Raw genomic sequence first — 22035 nt, forward strand, 5'->3', positions numbered from 1 at the left:
GGAAGAGGCTGCCCAGGGAGGTGGTGGAGTCTCCTTCTCTGGAGACATTCAAACCCCACCTGGACACATTCGTGTGCAATCTGCTCTGGGTGGACCTGCTTTGGCAGGGGGTTGGACTAGATGATCTCTTGAGGTTCCTCCCAACCCCGTGTGATTCTGTGATTCTGTGTGGAGTGCCTTAGAGGATTTTGATACCAGAGGAGTGACAAGAATGAAGGCCATGAACCTCCTTAGGTCTGAATCCTGGTGGCTGCTCAAGAGAGGCTGAAGGGGGAATCGAGGTATGTAGGGATTTAAAAGGAGGGTCATGGGTCTGTTTACTGGCATGGTGTTGTGTTGCCATTGTCCCGGTGCCTACAGCATTGAGGGGCTGGCATAGGAGCCTGGTTTTGAGCCCCATGGGGCAGAGAACAGCTGGCAAAAATGATAAGCAGGATCAGGAATGGAAATGTGGTGCTTCTGAGGAAAGCTGTGATTTTTTTAATTTATTTTTTTTAAAAAAGCAAGAGGTATGTTGAGAGTATGGGAGGGACTCCCATTCCGTACTGAGATGATTGATCCCATGCATCACATCTCTTTCCCCAATCCCTAAATTGCTTGAAATCATATGGGGGCTGCCAGAAATCTTAACAAATGGTTCGAGGCTGAGGAGTAAAATATTCCAATCAATAATGTCAAATGCTTCACTAAGATCTACAAGTCTCTTGCTCACCAGCTAATAAGAGATCATTAACTGCTCAGGGAAAATGGAAATGAAAATCTGACAGGAGAAAATTAAAAATGCTGGGCCAATATTCTGATTTGATATGAGATGGTGAAACTTTGGGGTCAGAGGGGTTGCATTTGCTCTCATAACATTTTCGTTTGGCCAACTGGTTCCTAATTCAGGAAAGCAGCTGTTAATTGTGTATGGTATTCTGTAACCAGAATGGGATTTGGTCCACAGTTAAAGTTCAATATATACTAAAGAGCTTTGTGGAACAGGGGACAAGGACAGGACAGGCTGGAGGGGTTCTATTAGGAAAGGAACTTGTATTGAAGGTAAAAAAAGAAGGTAGGGAGGAGGATATATCAGCTCCTTTACGAAGTCTGAAAAATGCTTCCCAGGAGTGGGAATGTTTAGGTCAGGTGGGAATCCTAAGCAAAATGACATTAGCAGGTTTATCCCTGAACAGAAGGGATGAAGTGCAGGAGGGAGGCTTGTTGCTGTTGCAAAGAGAACTGTGGTATCTCATCACGTTGGCAGGACAGGACCAGGCTGCCCAATTTCTGGTCCCACTCTGCCACCAGTTCCTTTGGTGTCCTCCGGTGTTACAGTTTACCTCCTGCGAAACAGCTGTAATAAAACTTGATAGCTCTGGAGCCAGTCAATCCTTATTACCAGCAGAGAGCTCTCAGGATAGATGGCCAAAGGTGCTGCCCATTGCATGGGAGAAGCATCAGACGTGAGACTGACAGTTGCCAGTTAAGGTGCTTGGTGCTCACTGGGAAGTCCCTGGATGCTATTTGTGTAAAAACAATTAAACTGGAGGAATGTGACAGAGCAAATGTGAGTCTGTAACAGGGTTGAGAAAGTGAGCGGTTACCAGTGCCGTTAGAGCTGGTGTTCGGGGTTCGTGCTGGAAGCTGGAATCGTGCCTTTTAACTTGTACTTTTTAAGGTTTCGTGCTGCTTGTTAACTGCCAAATTCCAGGCTGTTGTGGTCAATGAGGTCCTACCACTGATCTGAGTGAGATCAAGCAGGGTTAAGTCTGGCTCACTCTGTTCCAATTAGTGACGCGATTGAAGCCAAAGGTTCGTTGGGATGATTGAACTGGGCGAGATTGTCCCTGCAGGGCCACAGGCAGAATTGAATAAACCTAATAGGGCTTGGGGAGGAAAAATCACAAGCAGGGAAAGGTCGGGGAAAGGAGCCCTGGGCTGGAGACTGACCCTCTTGCCAGGAGCTGGGGTGGTAAGAGAATGGTCTGGGAAGTAGCCATGAGGAAAATGTAGCCTTGATAGTAATGAGCTGCAACGGCTTAATTCCAGCAGAGTCGGGAGGTGACAATAATTAAAAGTGAAATCTTAGTCACAACAGTGAGCACAAGAGAGTAAATGGCTGATTATTAACTAGATCAAAACCATCAAAACCGTTGTGCATGGGCGAAAAACATGGGTTGCGAGGCTTGATGGACAAAGAAATCTGACTAAAGGCAAACAAAGCAAAGATGGGGAGGAGAGGGGATGAGCTCTGTGACTCTGGACATTCCTTCAGCAATGCCATTACAGAGCAGGTAACAGCCAGCAGGAAACTGGAGGCAGTAGCAAGGGGCTAGATGGTCTCTAAAGGGGCTGAAAGCCAGGACTCAGCTGCTTAAGAAACTGATGTAGCAAAACCTCACTTCTTGTGGATCTGCCTTTCAAAACAGTGGTCAGAGGAGGACACTCTGGTGCCTAACAAAGGCTGAAGCAGCACGGTCATCTTTCCTTCTGTGGGTGCAGGCACAGGAGCTGTATTCTGCCCAGCTGCCTGTTTTAAGAACTTCGCAAACCTGACGCTTTCAGGAGTGATGCCCCGGCCAGCAGATTGATCAGAGGTCACCGAGGCACCAAAAAACCCCACACCTTGATTAGAAAGGGTTAGTTAGTTTAGGAAACTGAGATAGAAAAGAATGGGAAGGGACAGGGACAAATAGAGATAGAAGGATGGTAGCGATGGAAGAAACCCTGAGGACCAAGCAAGCAGAGACATAAAAGGTAAGGAGGCAAGTGAGAAAAGCAGGAGAAATGTAACAGAGTGGGACTGGGGCTGGCAATGGGATTGCTCTTGCCCCAGTGATGCCTGCACAGTCACAGGGACACCATTCCTTTTGTCTCCCTGTCCTCGGGTGGATGCAGATGGGGTGTTGCTGGAGCACCTTGCGTGTAGGCAAGAAGGAAGCCAAGGATTTTTCTCCTTTCTGACCCCCACTGAGGCTGTGGATAGAGCACTCCTCTGCTTTTGCTGCAAGGTCCTGAGGGTGCAGCGGGAGGCTCCAGTGTTGTCTTCCCATCTCAATTCTTTTTTTCCCTTCCTTTTCCCCACAGCTCTCCTCCGCCCTGCTGTTCGACGCCGTGTACGCCGTGGTGACTGCCGTGCAGGAGCTCAACCGGAGCCAGGAGATCGGCGTGAAGCCCCTGTCCTGTGGGTCTGCCCAGATCTGGCAGCACGGCACCAGCCTGATGAACTACCTGAGAATGGTGAGAAGGGACTGAAGTTTGCTGGTGTGTTAGGAGCTAGTGCTTGTCACTGCCGGGAGCAAAAGATGGGGATGTACATGCAGGTGCTGGCACAGTTTTTAAGCACAGAGTGTCGATCTGTTTGAAGGTAGCAGTGGGAATGAAAAGAGAGGAGATCTGAGGGTTGGTTTGTCGCTGGCCTTGGAACGACATGAAACTCTCCGCTTTTCAGGCTTTGCTGCAGAAAAACTGGAGTTCAATGGAGTTTTTTAAAAAGTATGAATGTTTCTAAGTGATTTGAGCTCTGTTTGGAGTGAACTTGAGTTGATATGGGGTCATGCAGTACAATTGCTTAGAGCTCAGTGGCAAGATGTGAGTTTCCCAGTGAAGGGGTTTGGGCTCCTTTGAACCCAAACGTGTGGTTGCTGGAACCGATCAAGCCTGGTTCTGGCACGAGAACAGACACTGAAACTTCAGCCTTGTGAAAAAGTTTGTCAGAGTTTGTCAACGTGATTGCTCAGAGCTGAGCTTGACCGTGCCAGAGGAGTGTGTTTTCTGAGTCTTTTTGGGGTGCAACTGAAATGTCTTGAGACTTTTTGGTTTTTTACCCCCAAAGGAAGGCTCAGCTGAACCTGAACCTTGTATCACTTTGGTCTATGTATGTCAACCCCTCTTTAAATCTCACCCTTAGTCAGAGGCAACAAAACCCTTCAGCTTCCCTTGGCTCTGCTCCTGGGAAGCCCAATAGCCTGCCCTTGCTGCTGAAGAGGTGCTCCAGCAGCCAGTGAGCAGTGGTTAATCTGCACAGCGAGGCCAGACACTCGTCCTGGCTCTGTTGCAACCATGCTCTTGTGTTAAACGCTGTGAAACAGCACACGATGGTTTGTGGAGGAATCCCCAGATAAGGATTTGGTGTGACACAGCGAAGAGCTCATGCCAGCCCCAGAGCAGGGAGGAATCCCCAGATAAGGATTTGGTGTGACACAGCGAAGAGCTCGTGCCAGCCCCAGAGCAGCGCAGTGGTAGCCCACGGATGGAGGGAGGCAACAAGGGGCTGTGGAGGGGGTTGCTCCAAAGCAGCTGGAGCAAAGAAGTTTGGGAAGCCCTGCGTTTCATTCTGCTGATTCTCCTGCTCCCCTCCACATCTCTCTGCTACCCCAGGCAGAATCCAGAAGCAACTAGGACTGAGACACGAGGATGGTGGTGCTGTACCTGCCGGGAGGGTGGCTGGCGTGGGGCGGGTGGCCACCACCTTTGGCACCTCGATGGGCGCTGTAACTCATTCTCTCTTGGACAGGTAGAATTGGAAGGTCTCACCGGCCACATCGAATTCAACAGCAAAGGCCAGCGGTCCAACTACGCCCTGAAAATCCTGCAGCACACGCGCAGCGGCTTTCGGCAGGTAAGAGGGCCTGAGGGCCGTGCTGCACCTGGGATGGGGCCTGGGGACGGTCTTGGGCTGCTGCTGTGGGGGCCAAAGAGGGTTGCAGACCCCCCCTGCTTTCGTAAGACGAGGTGTTCAGCAGGTGACAAGCATGGCAAGGATGTCACCGTAGCTCTCGCTGGGTTGGCCAGCACACGGCGTTTCGCTTCACGGAGAACGCGTCTGGAGATAATTTAGATTTGTCTTAATGCATCAGGGCTGCTGAGGTGGTGATGTTAGAGCCAATATCCGTCCTGTCACACTAACCCTCTTTTGCAGGAGATAATTCAGGGCATAAATTGTGTGCGCTGGATACAAGTTCATGCTCAAGACACTTTTGTGCGTAAGCTTGTGGGGACACATTGTACTCGAAATTATTTGGATGGGGAAAAATGGAGAATTGAAAACGGCAAAAAAGGGTACTGTGTACCTTTCTAAATCACTTTCCCTCCCAGAAGCAGTTAAGGGGAAGATCCCGTGTCAGGAGCTCCCCACCCTCTCTCCCCAGCGTGGTGTGTGGGAGGAAGTTCAGGATAATTTACATCTCGGTTTATGGTGCATGTTCCTCTGTAAGGGCTCCATTTAGCTCAGACTCTCATTTGATTTTTGTCTCAGTGTTTGGGGGTCCCTCAGACTGCTGGTCCTTTGTCTGCTTGTTACCCTCTTTCTGTCCAGGGGGTATTTTCTGGCTTCAGCTAAGGTTAAGAATAGCCATGTCGGGCCACAGGTATCGAACTGTGGGATTACATGACACAAACCCAAGGAATTAGGGTTTTTCTGGTAAATCCAAACCTCCTTCAGGAAAAAAAAAAAAAAAAAAAAAAAAAAAGGGAGAACCAGAAAAAAGGGTTTTTCATCTGTCTCATTTCCCTGCTGACAGGTCCACACCTGCCCTTTTCTCAGAGATTGCCACTTCTCCAGAGATGCTGGCAGAGAACAAAAGCTATTGTATCCTACCCCATACCGACAGAGCGTTTTGGCATTAGGAAATCTCTCTCCTGGCCTGGCAGCAGTGAATTGCAGCCTTGGCAAGGATGTTGCCTGCCAGTTCTTACCTGTCAAGTGACAGCTCAGCTTTGATGCTGCCTTTCGCTGAGCGAGCGGGGGATCAGGATGGCATTTTCCCCACAGTAAGATCTCTCATAGCACCAATGCCCTTTTAATCATTTCCCAAACCCATCATACTCTGAGCAAAAGTGACAGATCCAAGCCCATCTGCATTAATAAGAGCGTGCATTCAGCTGGAGCAAAAGAAGCAAAACGCTGTAAACCTCACTACGACAGCTACGGTTTTGATGTGTTTAAATGTGGCAGGGAGTTCACATTAAATGCACAGGTCCTCTTGGAGCTCCACAGTGAGCTCTGACTGCAGCCCAATCTGCCCCGAGACAAAAGTCCCAGCTCTTGTCCACAAACCTGGTGTGACAGGAGAGGACCTTTTTTTGACCTGTTGCAACAGCTGGGTAAATAAGCAGCTTCACATTCCAGAGGTACCCAGGTACCAAGCTTTTCCAGTTTCCCATCGGAGCACGGTGGTGATAAAGCACTTGTAGGCACGGTGACATGATGCTGGAAGGAGGGGGCAGTCCCTGGGTGTGCAATGCTTATAAATACTTAAAGGGTGGGTGTCAAGAGGTTGGGACCAGTCTTTTTTCAGTGGTGCCCAGGGATAAGACAAGAGGAAATGAGCACAAACTTGAATATAAGAAGTTCCACCTAAACACGAGGAGGAACTTCTTTCCTGTGAGGGTGGCAGAGCCCTGGCAGAGGCTGCCCAGGGAGGTGGTGGAGTCTCCTTCTCTGGAGACATTCAAACCCCACCTGGATATGTTCCTGTGCAACCTGCTCTGGGTGGGGTTTGGACTAGATGATCTCCAGAGGTCCCTTCCAACCCCATATCATTCTGTGTGCGCAGCTCCCTGCTTTCTGAGAGCCTGTGGTGGCTGCGAGCCCTCTCCTGCCAGAAACCCACCAGGGAGGAGTTTGTCTCTGGAAAACTGCTCCATGTGCCTGGGCAGCCTTTCTGCCCTCTGTTCTCCCCTTCTCAGGCAGCCCCCTCTCCGGGGGGCTATCATTGCCTGACTGATGGCCGTGCCCTGGGGGGGTGAGGTGATGTGCCAGGCTGGGAAGGGCATCCCTGGACAGAGCTGTGAAACCTGTTCGATCCTGCCTACCACTCTCCTCTGCTATAGATGGTTATTTTCTTCTCACCAGCCCGGCTTCATGTAATAAAAATGCCTAAATAAATCATTAGAAATCATTTAATTAAACCCACCGTGAGGGGTCAGGGTAAGGAACAGATTCACATCCTGAAGACAATCTTGTTCCCAAGGGTTATATTAACCGATTTGCTCAGACTCTTGTTTGAAACACTCCTATTCCCTCCTTATTTTTAATCAAGCTCACGCTCTCTGCCCATTCCTCTCTTTCTCTCTTTCCCTCTCTCTCTTTCTCTGTGCTCCCCCCCTTCTTCCATCTATCGAAGCCACAGGGACTTCCAGCTCATCAGCTTTGATAGAGAATTCACCGAGTTTTGAAGCTGATCCAGCCAGCAAACAAATTAGAGACACTTAGATTTTCTAACTTGCCGTTGCTTTTGGGCAAGGAGAGACAGGGCTTTTTGACATCCAATTTTTAATACATTTATGTAACACACCAAACGTGTCTTTTCCTGATTTAGCTTAACTAGTGGAAATTTTTCCCCAGCCATATGAGAGCTGCTCTCTGTTCATAGGATGCGCGATAAAGCACAGGCTCATTAATGTGTTGGTGATCCATAGATCTGACAAGGGCTGAGTCTGTAAATGTCATCTTTTTTATTTTTTCCCTTTCTTTGCCCCTTTAAAAAAAACATTGCAGTACACCCCTCCGGTTTCAGCGGAGTGATTTGCAGCAAACCAAGAGCGAGGGTTTGGCAGCTGCACAGGAGAAGGGAATGAAGAGTGGCTGGGATTTATACGGCCCCAGGGAGGGCAAGTGCGCAGGGCAGAGGCAGGGGACGCCGCTGTCAGGGCTGGAGCCCGGCCCTGGGCACATTGTCCACCTTGTCCCCAGCTCTCTTTGTGACCCCCTGCTCTTGCCCAGGCCTAGGTGTGGCCAATTAGGAGCTGTTTAGCTAAAGGCTCTGAGACAGAGCGGTGGAAGTACCGGGGATGTCTAATTGGTATGTTGATGAGATACAGATGAGTTACCAGCCGATAGCTCTGAGACCCTCCGCAATCCCCGCCACATCAAACCTTTTTAACTTGGAAGCGGCTAATCAGTCTCGATGGGACTTGTTCCTCTTTAGCCGTTACCCCCAGCAAGAGTTCAGGGACGGATCCTGCCAAGAGCTGAGTGTCTCTTGCCCCGCAGGACCCTGTGAACTCAGTGCGTGCCACCATCAGGGCTCTGCCAGCCCCACTCGTGTCATCTGGAGGGGACGTCTGGGGAGGGAGAGGATTTTGAGGGTTGCTGCGTGGCCTCAGGGGTGCATTGTGTGCGTGTCCTGTCCTTGTACAGGTTTTAATACTTGGTGCTAGCTCCTGTGGATGAAGCTTTTGCCTGCTTGCCTTCCAGGCATCATCCTTGCAGTAGTGTCCTTCAGGAGTGCCAGCCACATGGCAGACCTGTGCAGTGTCCCCCGGGGGCTTTCCTTCATTTGTGTTTGTTTCATCCCCTTTCCCATCCCTCAGACACCCCTAATTTCCCTCTTCTTTGAGCCCATCAGGTAGCAAGGATCCTAGTTAATTGTATCTCCCCTGGCACAGGCTCTTTCCCCTCGGTGTTCTCAGGGCTCCCCAAACACAGACCACAGAGATGGCAGCATTTTGCTCTCCTCCTTTTTCCCGGGGACACAGAGGAAGGGGGGGGTGATGAATGCAATCTGTAGGACCGTGCTGGCTAATCAGAGCCCAGGAGGTGTCTGGGTTTGTTGCAGTGGTGGTCCCCCGCTGGTTTCATTCAGGACTGGCTTTACCTTAATTTTCAGCTGGGGAGCTGGGGTGGTAAGTACCTGTGGTGCCTCGGAAGCATATAGAGAGGTCTTGCCATGTCATATCTCCCCGCCATCAGCCACGATGATGTGGGCCTGCGGGGCACCGAGAAGAAGACTTCATTAAATTCATTAGCCCGAGTGGTATTTTGTCATCTCGCGCCACAGGGAGGTGGAGAGCCCAGGCATCGTTAGCGTGGCCGTGTCTGAGCCGAGGGGCCGAGGGACTGAAGGAGCAATCTGGGAATGCCCCGCTTGCACCCTGTTAACTGCTGGTGGTTCTCCACAGAGATGAGACACCTTTCAGTGTCACCGATCCAAATAACACCCTTTGGCGAGGAGCTGATCTGAGGGACCTCGGAGGCCTGTGGGGATGGGGTAGCATCACAAGCAACGGCACTTCCTTGCTTATTCCGGGCTCCAGGCTTTTTGGGGCTGCTTCACACTGAAAATTGCAGGGTCTGCAATGGGGCTGCACAGCGTGAGGGCACCGAGGGAACTTTCTCCACCCAGGCCACGGGCTGTCACCTGCCACCAGGTCGTATAATCCCTCCCACAAAGGTGTTGAGCTCCAGCTTGCACCCGGGTGGCTGTGTTGCCCTCGCTGCTCTTCCAGGAAAGGTATGCCATCGCTTCGGCTCCTCGGATCATTAGAAACCCTCCTCTGATTTTCAGCCTGTTTATTTCTGGCTGCTTTGTATCTATTTATTTTTGTGCCAACGCTATCATTTTAGCTTCAAAAGCTGTTCTACCTCTTTGCTATGGACCTCCTCCACCTGGTGTATTTATACAGACCAATCATATCCTCTTCTAAAAACTCCCAAGTCCTAAAAAACTCTTTAAGTCTTAGTTCAGAGCCTTAACAACAGGTTCATCCTATCCATGTCCACGTAGAGCACTTGATTGTTTTCTAACACGTTTTGCAGATGAATATGTTTTCTATTTTTCAGAGGCTCTTTATATGTAGATAGAGATGATTAAAATCACCTTGACATCCATCTTGCAGGAGAGGGAGAGATCTGACGATCCCAGCCATCTTCTGACACATTACACTTCAGAAACGGCGAACAGCATGAGGAGTCAATTAGTGGCTTTGTCACACTGCGAGGGGGACAGTGGAGAGCTGGAACAAGCCAGGATGGGATGGAAGTACCTCGGCACATGGGAGTGTTTGGCTTTGGTGCTGTGTTAAAAGCAAGGTCAAACCCACTGCGCTGTCAGAGGAGGAGGCAGTCAATTAGTCTCAGTGTGCCAGCAGGGGAGGGACAAATCTGAGAACAGTGAGGGCTGTTAAAATTAAAGTTAATCTGTCACTAATCTCTGGTTGTGAAAGCTGGGAGGAAAAAAAAAAAGAAGCCACCAACATTAGGCAATGTTTATGAGTGATCACTCGCTCCAGGAGGCAATTGCAGCAGAGGGTCTGTTGCTCAGCAATCACAGCGAGAGGCAAGCACCTTTGGGCAGAGCTGAGGGATACAGCGGGATAAATCCATCCCGTCACGCCAGCGCAGGCCACTTACAGCTGGGCTTCAAGGACTCCCTGTCCATGAAGTACGCGGTAAATCTCCCAATTTGGGACTGTTGTTCCCGGAGATGAGCCCTGCGCTACGGTGTCACCGTGATGTTACGAGCCTGATGGTAGTTAAAGCCACAACAAGCTGTCAAGGGAACAGGATGCCCAAGATCTGCTCTCAGCCTGTTCTGATGCCCCGTGTCTGTGCCAGGTGAGGCTAATTACCCCCCAGGGCCTCTCCTCTCGGTGGGGAGCCTCCAAGAGCTAATGCTGCCAACACATTCAGAGGGCCTTGCCATGATGGGTGCTTTTAGCAGAGCGCTGTTGATGTTGGAGAAGGGGCTGGGCTGACAGCTCAGAGGAATAATCTGTGTTGTGTTATCTGCAGAATAAAGATTTCCCCCCCGGGGACTCAGCTGGCTCTGCCCACGCTGCCGCGTCCCGGTGCCTCCATCCAGCCAGGGAGGAGAGCAGAAGACAGGGCTGTCCTTTGCTTTCCCTGCCCGCTCTCCTTCTGCAGAGCCGTCGAGTGTAAGCTCTTCCCACTGCTGCTCCTGCCGAGTGGTGGGGAAAACTGGATTTGGGATTCCTCACAGACGACGGCTTTTGTCATGGTTTGTCGGTCGCTGGGGCTGGATTTGCACCCGCAGCCAGGAGGAGAAAGGCCCTCTCCTCAGTGTCCAGAGTGATTCGGTCTGCCGACAGCGTGGCTGCAGTTTCAGGTGGTGTTTGCCTCGGATGTAGGAGCTGGGAAGTGGCTCTTGAAGTCCTGGAGCCATCAGTCATGCCAGAGGTGAAGCGCTGCCAAGAAAAGCACCTGGGAGTCAGTCCTGGTGCAAATCAGCCTGTGGCTCCGCGTCCCCTTCCACCCACCTCTTTGGACAGAATAAGATTGCTCTTTGGTGGAAGAGGAATCAATTTGTTCCTACCACCCTGACAACCGTGGCACAGCGAAAGGATAACCTGCCTTTGGACCCACAGCGCCCGAGACGGCCTGTGTCAGCGCGAGGGAACCGGGAGCGGATTTGCTCTGGCATCATGGATATAGAGGAGCCGTGAAGACACCCCTGCATTTTGGGGTGACCCACTGCCTCTTGAGGTGGCAGCAGCTCGCTTCAGTGGTGTCAGAGGACTTGGGCTGTGGCCAGCAAGCCGGCATGCAGAGGGCTGAGACCTGGCAGGGGCAGAGAGGCTTTACAGGAGAAAAAAGGAGAGAGAAGGGCTCTCAGAGGGAGCTGGTCTATCCGTGAGAAAAACCTCTTTTAGGACTCTTTTAGGGAGCACAGGAGAGCGAGAGCTTAATTTGTATGCTCTGAACAAGCTGCTGGAGGTGCTGATCTCCCTGCCCAGAGCTCTGAGGGAGGGAGATTAAGCTCTTGAAGTTAAAATTAGGTTTTGTTGAATATTCCTCCCCCCCGGCTGAAGGCAGCGGCTGGTTGCGTTGCCGTCACAGCTGAGTCACGATGTCCTCCCAAGTGCTGGGGGACTGGTCCCCACCACCAGTGGTGGGAATTAGGTTTGCTGCAGCGACACTGATGCTTGGATGTGTGAACTAGGCTCTCCATGGAGCTGTTGGGTGTGATGAGCCTGAAGCAAAGGGTTTGGAGGTAGTAGTTGGTGGAGAGGTGCACCAAAATGCAGCAGGTTGAGACTGAGGACCAAATCTTCACCCTGTGGCTGTGACCGTGCTGCCATGTCCTAGTGTGAGGGATGGAAGGGGCCCCAAGCCACACCACGCAGGGAGGAACAAGATTGCAGATTTGCCTGGTGGGGGCTGCTGGGCAAGATGGACCCATCTTGGTGGCACCCTGGGGACAAAGCAGAAGGCTGCTTGGCCTCCGCAAGCCCCAGGATGCTGCTCACTGCCCAGCTTTCTCCTGGCGCAGGGCTTTGCCACGGCTGCAAGGGAGGATGCGTGGGAAGGCAGTGCCCGCCGTGAGCAGGGACAGGTTTTTGGCATTGTCACCTCGGTGGGGGTGTGCCGGAGCCGTGCACCAGCGGGTTAATCTCTCTGCTGGCCCGTTGTGGGGGGTGCATTGTAAAGGTAATGGAGCATTCATAAACACCTCTTCCAGGGCCAGCTCGATGGTTGTCAGTCACCGGAGCCATATGGCGGGTGCGTACAGTAATTTGCCCTGTAAATTCCCTCATTGTGCTGTTTATCTCTCCAGATCGGCCACTGGCACGTTTCTGAAGGACTCAGCATGGACAACAGGATCTTCTCCTCCAACATATCGGACAGTCTGTTCAACACCACGCTCATTGTCACCACCATCCTGGTAAGTGAGGGGGGTCACCTACAGTTCCCATTAGCTCTTTGCCAGCCCAACGCTTAGAGGTGTCAATCAGCTAGAATATTATTCCCTCTTCCTACCCCCCTCAGCCCCCAGCATGCAGCATCGCACACTGATTTCATAAAGAACAGACGATCAAATCTCTAATTACAGCACTGAGGACAATTCATGACAGTGTAATTAAACTCAAGTTGATGTTTCATATGGAAATGATATTTGATGAGTTCAGAAGCAGCTGGGGAGAGGGCTGGGACGGGGATAAGTTGCCATTTAACATTCATCTCTGAATGATGTTCTTGTTTTGTGTACAGCTGGTAAGTTGGAAGGGACAGTTGTCCCTTCTACCCATAAAATTACTGAAATTACCAAGATAGGTACAACTTCCATCAACCAAGACTTTACATCTACAGCCACCACTGTCCTTATTCAACAAAATCCCCTTCCAGGTCCTGCCTGTTCCATGATTTTTTCCCAGTGACTCTGCTCCTTTCTTAAAGATGGTCAAAATCCTGAAGAACTCTGGGCACTATTTCCTCCTGTCCCACAAAATTTGTTGGAAAGGGGGACAAACTGGAGAAGTGGCTATATGCTAAAAGAGGCTGAGATCTCTAGGTCTTGCCATGACTCGGAGCAGTCACTGGGCTGCTCCAGCATATGCCAGTCGGAAACAGCCCCCAGAGCATGATCCCTTAGCTCTGTTTCATATCCTAAACTGGGATTTACCTGCTGCACCTCATTGAATCATAGAATCATTGAGGTTGGAAGAGACCCTTGGGATCATTGAGTCCAACCATCTACCCTACTCTACAAAGTCCTCCCCTACACCATATCCCTCAGTACCCCATCTAAATGTCCCTTAAACACATCCAGGGATGGTGACTCAACCACCTCCTTGGGCAGCCTGTTCCAATGCCCGGCCACTCTTTCTGTGAAAAATTCCTTCCTAATGTTCAGTCTAAACCTACCCTGTTGGATCTTGAAGCCGTTCCCTCCTCACCTCAAGGACATCCCTGACACAGCAGGGACCAATGAATACCAGTGGAGAAACAGCTCTGCTAGCTTTACACCACTTCCTGTTTCAACGTGGTCAAACCAGCTTTCCCCTATCCTTATCCCCTGGTGGAGAGGGATATATTGGGATGGGAGGTTGGCCTGGGTGCCCCTTACCCAGAGCCCCTCCCTGCCCCATGCTCGGCGCCGTGCTGGTGGGATGCCTCGGCTAAGATGGGAATGACAGCTGCCCAGTTTCAATGCAGGAAAACCCTTACTTGATGCTGAAGTGGAACCATCAGGAGCTGGAAGGGAACGACCGCTACGAGGGCTTCTGCGTGGACATGCTGAAGGAGCTGGCAGAGATCCTGCGTTTCAACTATAAGATCCACCTCGTTGGCGATGGCGTGTATGGGGTCCCTGAGGCAAACGGCACATGGACAGGGATGGTCGGGGAGCTGATTGCTCGGGTAAGTGAATTAGCTGCTCTTTTTAACTGTGCTCTAGTGGGACTTGGCAATGAAAAGCCCTGGCGTTTTATTAAGTGCTCCGGGATGATAAGGATGGATGGGGGTTTTAGTCCATTAGCGAGACTTTGACCAGAGAATCTCCATTTAATGTGTTCTCCCAATGGCAAATGTGTTTGTTGTGTTGATGTGACAGCATGGGAAGGAGAGAAGTCAGGGCCCCTGAGCTCTCCCAGGGGTGCTCGCTTTGTTGGAAGAGAGCCCTGGACTCCAGGGTCTCTGTATAACAGCTCAACACAGAATGGATTTTTTATTTTTTTGCCAGTGGAAAAATTAATGAAAACTTGAAACTGGAAAATATGTGGGCTCTGGCAGGGCTTGGTAGAAGCTGAAGAAAACTTAGAAAACCACACTGTTTGGGAGGGAAGAAAGTGAAAATCACATTTCCACCCAGAAAAGTTTTGGCAGATTCATTTCAGCTCATTGACTTTGAGTATTGTTTTTGGAGAGGAACATTTTTTTGTTTGCTTGAAGTGCGTGGATTGAGGTCTTTTTGTGGTGTTGCTGCACAGCAGCTAGAGAGAAAGCTGAATGCTTTTGTTGGGTTTGACAACACTTCTGCGTACGTGTGTGCTCAGTCAGCCTGCACCCCCCTCCCTGCTCTTTGTTTTCCTCTGCAGCTAAAGGTAGTCCTTCCCCAGGGATCCTGAAGCTTAAATACAGTTCATGAAATGCTCTGAGATCCTTAGTAAAATAGGCTTAGCCAAAGCTAACATTAAGACTGATGTTATTTAAACCAACACTTCCTCACTCACTGATTTCAGCCTGTTATTACCGAAGCGCCTGTGAGGACCCAGTGACAGTTTCTCAGCTGGTGGGAAGCCCACAGTGAGGTGTATTTATGATGATCCACACCACTGTGGGAGAGGAGACCCTGAGCCACCCCATCATTATCCTCACAACAGTGGCGCGTCCTCCTGCAGGGCCCGAATCCATCCCCTGTGGTGCCAGGGCTCCTGCTGCAGCTTCTCTCCTGGCTCCAGGAGATGAGTGAGCATCACTAGATGTCCTCCAGCCTCTGTCTTCTGCTTCCCCAGGTGGTGAAGGGGAGCTGGGTGATGCTTGTCCAACCTTAGGAGCTTCAGCTGAGTGTCTCAAGTCAGGTGGGACAAGTCTCGTGTCTAAAAGACTTGCTGAGGATCGGGGACAGGGCAAGGTACAGAATGGAGGTCCCTCCTGAACTAGCACCCTGTCTCCTGGGTCACCTTTCCCCAGCAGAGCGATAGCTCTGGACGCCAGCTGAGATCCCACCTCCATCTGCCTCTTCTAAAGAGCCTTCCGTATGGTTGTTTGCAAATGCTCTGGGCTATTGGCATAGTTTTTGTACATATCTGTGTGTGTGTGTGTGTATACACACACAATTACAGTTCTGCAAGGTTTCTTTTGGGAGGCAAGGAGGAAGGTGCAGAGAGCAGCGTGTGATCTGTGCAAACAAAGAAAGAGAACAGCCATCAGATTTTTGGCCTACTAACCTTGGCAGTGCCTCTCCATTAAACGGGAGCTTCTGGAGGGTTTGTTTTTCTTTAGTGGTAAGTGTTTTAACTTCGTCTTCACATAGAAACCATTTGTTTCCTCTGCAGCTCCAGCCTTATTTAGGAGCATTTTTTACTTTTGCTTCAGCAGGGCAGAGCTGGCAAAGCCTGTGTGAGGCTGAATCAGAAAATGGAGAAGAGAGAAAGCTTTCTCTGCTTTCTTCTTCCTAGACCCCTTAGAGTCTGTATAAGGTTTCTGTGGGTTTTTGATCAGTCCCAGGGACTGGCACTTTGGATCAGGTCAGCCAGGACGGAGCTGGCTGTGTGCCTGCCATCGTGTTTGGTCAGGGCTGCTTGGGACCTTGCTTTCTGGGGCCATTTCACCACCCAAAGGGTTCCTCTCCTTCCTTGACCGTCAGCCCCCAAGGGGGCTTTGTCCTCGATGCCAGTCCCTTGTTCATCCCCTGTCCCACTTCAGGACCACTCAAAGCAGAAGGGCCAGCAGATCCTATGTTGGGTGCACGTGTTCCTCTTACACTGGATTTATCCCTGGGACACTCTTCTCTGTACAGCTTTTAGCACAGAGAGGGCATCACTTGGGGCACAAAACTCCCTCCGAGGTCAAAACTTCTCAAATCCTACACAAAATAAAAGCACTGCACCTATCTCTTCGTGCAGTTGCCATATAATTGTAGGAGAGTGATTCCTCCTTGACCCCGATCAGCTGTCAGAAAGTAAAGTTTGACTCACATGCACTTAATGTGCAGGACCAGAAGGTCAGGAAATTATCCAGCTCCATGCAATACCTTCCCAGTTTTTGTTTGGTTTGGTTTTTTTTTTTTTAAATCTGTAATCTCCTTGTGGCACTGAATCTCCTCAGAGCAACTATAAGCTATACGGGAAGAGCGTTTCATTTTATTGCTTCTAAATTAACCGACTATTGATTTATTCTTAAGTGCTGAGAATGCTATTACAGCTAATTGTGCACTATGATATGATTGAGAAGGATGCTATATAAACATGAATTTGTTGTTGACCCAAATTCACCAGTACATATCTTATCGACCTGCTCCCAAAACTAATTAAGAGCTATGGAAGAGGGGGACAGGGAATGGCTTGGGGGATTAGTGGAAGAGCTGTGGAGACTCCTGTGTCTAGGTCAGCGAGCTGACTCCTCATCAGATGAGGAAACCTCTACGCTCCGTGATCAGCCGACGGAGATTTGGCTTGGGAGAAATCACTTGGAAGGACTCGAGCCCATTCATTCTTTAGTGAAAGATGTCACGAACTCACAAAACGCTGAGCTAATTGGTCCCTCTGTGCGTGCGGGGCAGGGAGGCTGAACACCCTGCTCGTTCCTGGAGTGAGCAGGGGAGAGAAGCTGCTCTCTGGTGGGGGCAGGTTCCCCCCATTAGCCTTGTGGGTTCTGGCACAGACTGTCACCAGCAGTTCGGCTGATACCATACAGGTGTGCTATCCATAACAAGCAAAAAATGGGGGAACAACAAATCTTCCTGTCTCCTATTTTTTGGCGTCAGAGCCTTAGGGGATAATAGGGCTGGAAGAGTTATGTCTTGCTCCTTCCCGCTGCAGTGGAGTCTCTGGCTCAGAGTTCTTGCTGGTTGTCTGGTCTTCCCTTTCTCTCTCTCTCCAGCATGTCCTCGAGCTGAAATGAATTTGCTAACCTGATACAAGCCAACAAATATATTTTCACAGCAACACGACAGCCTTCCCCTTGCTCCATCACGCCTGCGTTTGCTGTCTTGGTAGCGTAGTGCCGTGGTGGCTGTGCTCGGTGCCTCTACGTTGAGCCGTTGGCACTTGGCTCCCTTGCTCCTCGCCAAAGAGATGGGCTTGTGTCTGAGACATCCCTCAGCGACAGTTTCTGAGTGTAGCCCTCTCAGGAATGCCCCTGGAGAATCGAGCTGAGCTAACAGGAGATGGAGTGGTTTGGTTTTGCTGGGAAGCTTGGTTGGCAGGAATCTACTGCTGCAGTTTTGCTGTCAGACCTCCCAGAAACCAACCACTGAGGCAGCTGAGAGGTACCAGCACTAGGTAATGGTCCCTTGTGTTGCAGGCAAGCTCCTGCTCTTCCCTTCTGTCCAGGATCATTTGGGGAGTGAGATGTGGTGGCGTAACGCTAGACCTTTTAGTGTCGATATCAGTGGTTTGGACCTGGCTGGGATCAGTGCTGAATGAAGCTCTTTTCCAAGTGAGGGAGATGAAGTTGTCCATCTCATGGAAGGGTCTGGCCTCAGGAGCAGCAACACAAAGATCCGAAAAGACCTTAAAGCTGTGGGGTGATGGTTTTCTCAGCTTCCTTGCTGGTGTGGTGCTTTACCATCAGAGGCCCTCTTCCTACAACTGCTGCAAAGGCAGGGAATGGCAGGGAGGGGAAAGGAGGGAGAAGATATTTCAAAATTGGCAGAGTCCTGCTCTCCCCTCGGCCGTGGGTGTTGGTGTTCGGTGAGAAAAGCTGTGTGTGGGTGAGGGGAGGGAGGGGGAGTCTGTTTGCACGCCATTGCGCTGGCAAGTGTGACACTGGGGGGGGGGAAACTCGAGAGGGGGGGAAGCGAGGGAGTGGGGGGACGTTGAGCAAACACAGCGAGGGTATGGGCAGAGAGGTTTGCATCACATTGCTGATTTTGCCAAAATCCCATACGAGATGTTGGGTGTGGTGGGAGCTGTTTAGGTTCCCCGCGGGTCCCCATTCCCAGTGCTTCACCTTAACTGGCTTTGCCGTGGCACGGAGAACATCTGGCACAGAGTTTTTCCTCCCAGCCCTTGAGATAGTCCAGGGGAAGAACCAGGAGTGAAGGCAGAGTTGAGGCTGCCAGCTGCACTGATTGCTGGCCATCCCATCCCTGACTGGAGCTTAAACGGAGGGCTGCAGCCTCCGGGGCTTTCAGGCTGTCGCTTTTCATACGGCAGAATTGGTGCACGTCCTTAAAAAAAAAACCCCAAACCACCAGTTTTGAGTGACCCCCATCCGGCCCTGCTTTTAAATGCAAGAATATGCATCTGAGTGTGCAACCACTCAGCCCGAAATAGCTCCTGTCAGCTCCGATGGGCAGCTGGAGCAGAAGCAATCGGGACGTGGATCCGGCAGCCCAGCCCTACCCCTGGTGTCGTGGGACAGATCTGGGGAGGCAGAGAGAAGGACCCCCTTGCCCAGGTGAGCAGGCTGCAGCCAAACTGCCCTGCGGTGGCTGCTGCTCGTTTGGCAGGGTCACACGGAGTAACAGAGGTGGGAAGGGACCGCAGGAGACCCTCCAGTCCAACCCCCTCTATGTGAAGCAGGGTCACCTCCAGCTGGGTGCTCAGTACTGCGCCTGGATGGGTTTCCAGCAGGACAAGCATCTGCTGATGCCAACAGGTCTGCAGTGGGGGTAATAGAATCACAGAATCCCATGGGGTTGGAAGGGACCTCTGGAGATCCTCCAGTCCAACCCCCTGCCAGAGCAGGTCCACCCAGAGCAGGTCCCACAGGAACGTGTCCAGGTGGGGTTTGAATGTCTCCAGAGAAGGAGACTCCACCACCTCCCTGGGCAGCCTCTTCCAGCGCTCTGCCACCCTCACAGGAAAGAAGCCCCTCCTCATGCTTAGGTGGAACTTCTTATATTCAAGTTTGTGCCCATTTCCTCTTGTCCTGTCCCTGGGCACCACTGAAAAAAGACCAGCCCCGTCCTCTTGACACCCTCCCTTTAAGTATTTATAAGCACTGATAAGATCTCCTGTCAGCCTTCTCTTCTCCAGACCCAAGTCCCTCAGTCTCTCCTCGTAAGGGAGGTGCTCCAGGCCTCTCATCATCTTTGTAGCCCTCTGCTGTCCCCTCTCCAGCAGTTCCCTGTCCTTCTGGATCTGGGGAGCCCAGAATTGGACCCAGTGCTCCAGATGGGGCCTCCCCAGGGCAGAGCAGAGGGGCAGGATGACCTCCCTCCACCTGCTGGTCACACTCTTCCTGATGCCCCCCAGGATGCCATTGGCCTTCTTGGCCACCAGGGCCCATTGCTGGCTCCTGGGCATCCTGTTGTCCACCAGGACTCCCAGGTCTTTCTCCTCAGAGCTGCTCTCCAGCAGGTCACCCCCACCCTGTCCTGGTGCAGGGGGTTATTTCTCCCCAGGTGCAGCACCTACACTTGCCTTTGTTGAAGTCCAGTTGGTGGAAGTATAGTTGGTGCTCCGGTGGGTCCTGAAGGTTGAACACTGATTACAGTTTTCTGGAAGGCCCTCAAAGCACAGGGGCAGTCTACGAAATCGCTTTTCCTGATCTTGGTCATGTTGTCAGTGCTCTGTGGGCAGCACTGATGAGAAGGGTGCTCTCATTTGCACCCAGGGGATGGAGCATCCAAGGTGCTGCTCGAGGCAGGGACTCCTGTTCCTGGAAGGAATCCCAACCCTGCTCTCCCAGAGCTGTCCTTCAGGCTCCTTTGCTCCATGTTTGACACAGAGGCGGCCAAAAAAGCCTTACCCCACTTGGACTTTCTTGCTGTGTTTTCTCTCGGTGCCTTGACAGGGGGTTGTGAATCACGGCGGGGCCGGTCCCCGGTGCCGCGGGAGGCTTTGGTGGGATCCTCCGTGCCGGGGCTGGGGGCTGACGTCAGGCCCCATTCATCACCATTAGTGCCGAGATGAGCCTTGTCAGCATCCGCAGCGAGGAGGCGGCCGCCTCCTCCGGACTGGCAGTCCCTGCAATTTGCTTCTTAAGGCTGCTTAATTGTTGTTCCTCTTCAGGAGCCTGGCTCAGCCCCCGTGTTTAACATCCTTTCCACTGGCAGCGTGAGCCCGTCTGCTGAGGCGGGCAGATCCCCCGGTGAATGCCAGGTACGGTGGTGGCAGCTCAGGCTTTTATCTCAGACACCAGCCCACCCGGGCTCCCTCCCGCCTAGCGAGAGTTTGGCCTTGTCTAAGCAGTGTTTTGTTAAAGAAGTGTCTGCCTCTACTCCCAAAATGCTCTGGGTCTATTTCCTAAGCCTATTTCACGCCGATATTTATAGCTGCAACTGTGCTGGGAGAATGAAAATTAAGCAGTGTTTGCCCCCCTTTCCCTCCATCCTTTGCCCCTTTTTCTCTTTCCCTGTTTTCATCCCGTTTTCCCTTTCCCCAGGGCCCGCTTGCGGACAGCAGCATGTGGAAGCACAAAAAAATCCATTTCTTTCCCCAGTGCAGCCCGTGAAATGCCAACTCCCACCCGTGCTCAGGTGGGGAGGGCCGGAGAGCTCGCGGGCTCTGCAGAGAGCTCCTCCGTAACTAAGATACGCTGACCTCAGTGAATCACCAGAAGTTGGGTGAACATCAGGAAGCTGAGCTGAAAGCATGAAAATGTATTCTCTGCCTGAATATTATCCATTGCACGCCGGTCCCAGATCAAAGTTTAGTGCTGCCTGAAATCAGCTCTTAACTTGCGTGACTTGTGGGGCTGCGGGGAGAGATGGCGAGGAGATGGGTCTCTGCTGGGAGCTCTGGCCCAGGAGAAGGCAGATGAATGAGTGGAAGAAAATCAACTCTAATGGAACAGGAGGACCCTCTGAAGGCGAGAGAAGGGGCCTGGGTACAGAACCTGGGTGCCCGGGGAAGGCAGCTCTGCTGTGCCCAGTTTCTGCTCCGTGGGCAAAGGGAGGGGGATGGATTTGCATTATATTTTGTGTAGGGAAGAGCAGCTTTCAGGGTGTTGCTGCCGACGTGAGCTGGAAAGGGCCCAAAGGATGATAGTTGGGGGAATAATCGGAGTGTACAAGTTCCCTGAGGGGGCACCTGCATCCCACCCCTGAGGAGGTGGGGGCAGGTGAGGGATGGTGACTTAGCTGGGTAAATCTGGGGGCTGCTGCACCTTTATTATCAGCCTCGGGATGGGAATGGAAATGTCCTCAGAGCTTTTGCATGAAACACCTTTGATGCGGCGTATTTGCGGTCTATTTAGTCTACGGCTTTGCTGGTAGAAGTGTGTTCAGTTTGGAGAGCTGGGAGAAGAAATCCGTTGTTAGAATAAGCTGTATCTTCACGAGGGGCTTTGCTGGGAGAGCTCTCCCCAGGACAACAGTACCTGCAAACCCTTTTAAGTAGAGACAAGGGAGGTTTAGGAAGCTTTAGGGTTTTCTTGCAGATAAAATTCCTCACATGCCATGCTGCACAGATGAACTGATCCCATTTTAGTAATCTGCTGGTGTTTACATAGGGCTCAACTGCTCACCCACCACATTGTGATTACTGGTGCCTTTTAAAAACCCCGTGGGTAAGTGTCTGGCTAGGCAGAAATTCTCCCCAGCTCATAATTCATTCCAGCCTCAACCTCCTAGGAGTCTGTAATAGCTGCTTGGAAACAATTGCAAAGATCTGGCACTGGGCTCGTCCAATAAACCAGTTCTGCATGGACTGTGAAATATCACCTTCCCCATGACCCCCCCTTTACTGGGCAGGTTTGCAGATCCACTTTATCTTTCTTTTCCCTTCTCCTTCTTCCTGCGGGCTCCAGCAGTGCTGCCCTTTGCTGGCCCTCCCTGCCTGCCTTTGAGTGGGCAAGTCTGTTCAGGGCAGAGGAGGGGAAAGACCCCACAGAAAAGCTCTGCCAGGATGTGATTAGTCCTCTTTTAAGGAAAATGATGCACAAGCAGCAGGGTCAGAGAGCAAGGTAAGAGTGATGCA

General features: G+C 51.4%; 1 protein-coding gene across 1 annotated transcript in view; it reads left to right on the top strand.

Annotated features, from left to right (window-relative positions):
* GRIK4 (glutamate receptor, ionotropic, kainate 4) overlaps positions 1-22035 on the top strand; it is a 141951-nt gene that overhangs the window by 99335 nt on the left and 20581 nt on the right. The window contains exons 8-11 of the mRNA XM_014940008.1: positions 3070-3222; positions 4499-4603; positions 12282-12389; positions 13661-13864. Of these exons, the coding sequence (XP_014795494.1) occupies positions 3070-3222; positions 4499-4603; positions 12282-12389; positions 13661-13864 (570 nt within the window). The remainder of the gene's footprint in view (positions 1-3069; positions 3223-4498; positions 4604-12281; positions 12390-13660; positions 13865-22035) is intronic.

The sequence above is a fragment of the Calidris pugnax genome, unplaced genomic scaffold (genome assembly GCF_001431845.1).
Source record: "Calidris pugnax isolate Ruff unplaced genomic scaffold, ASM143184v1 scaffold92, whole genome shotgun sequence".
Classification (NCBI taxonomy): Eukaryota; Metazoa; Chordata; class Aves; order Charadriiformes; family Scolopacidae; genus Calidris; species Calidris pugnax.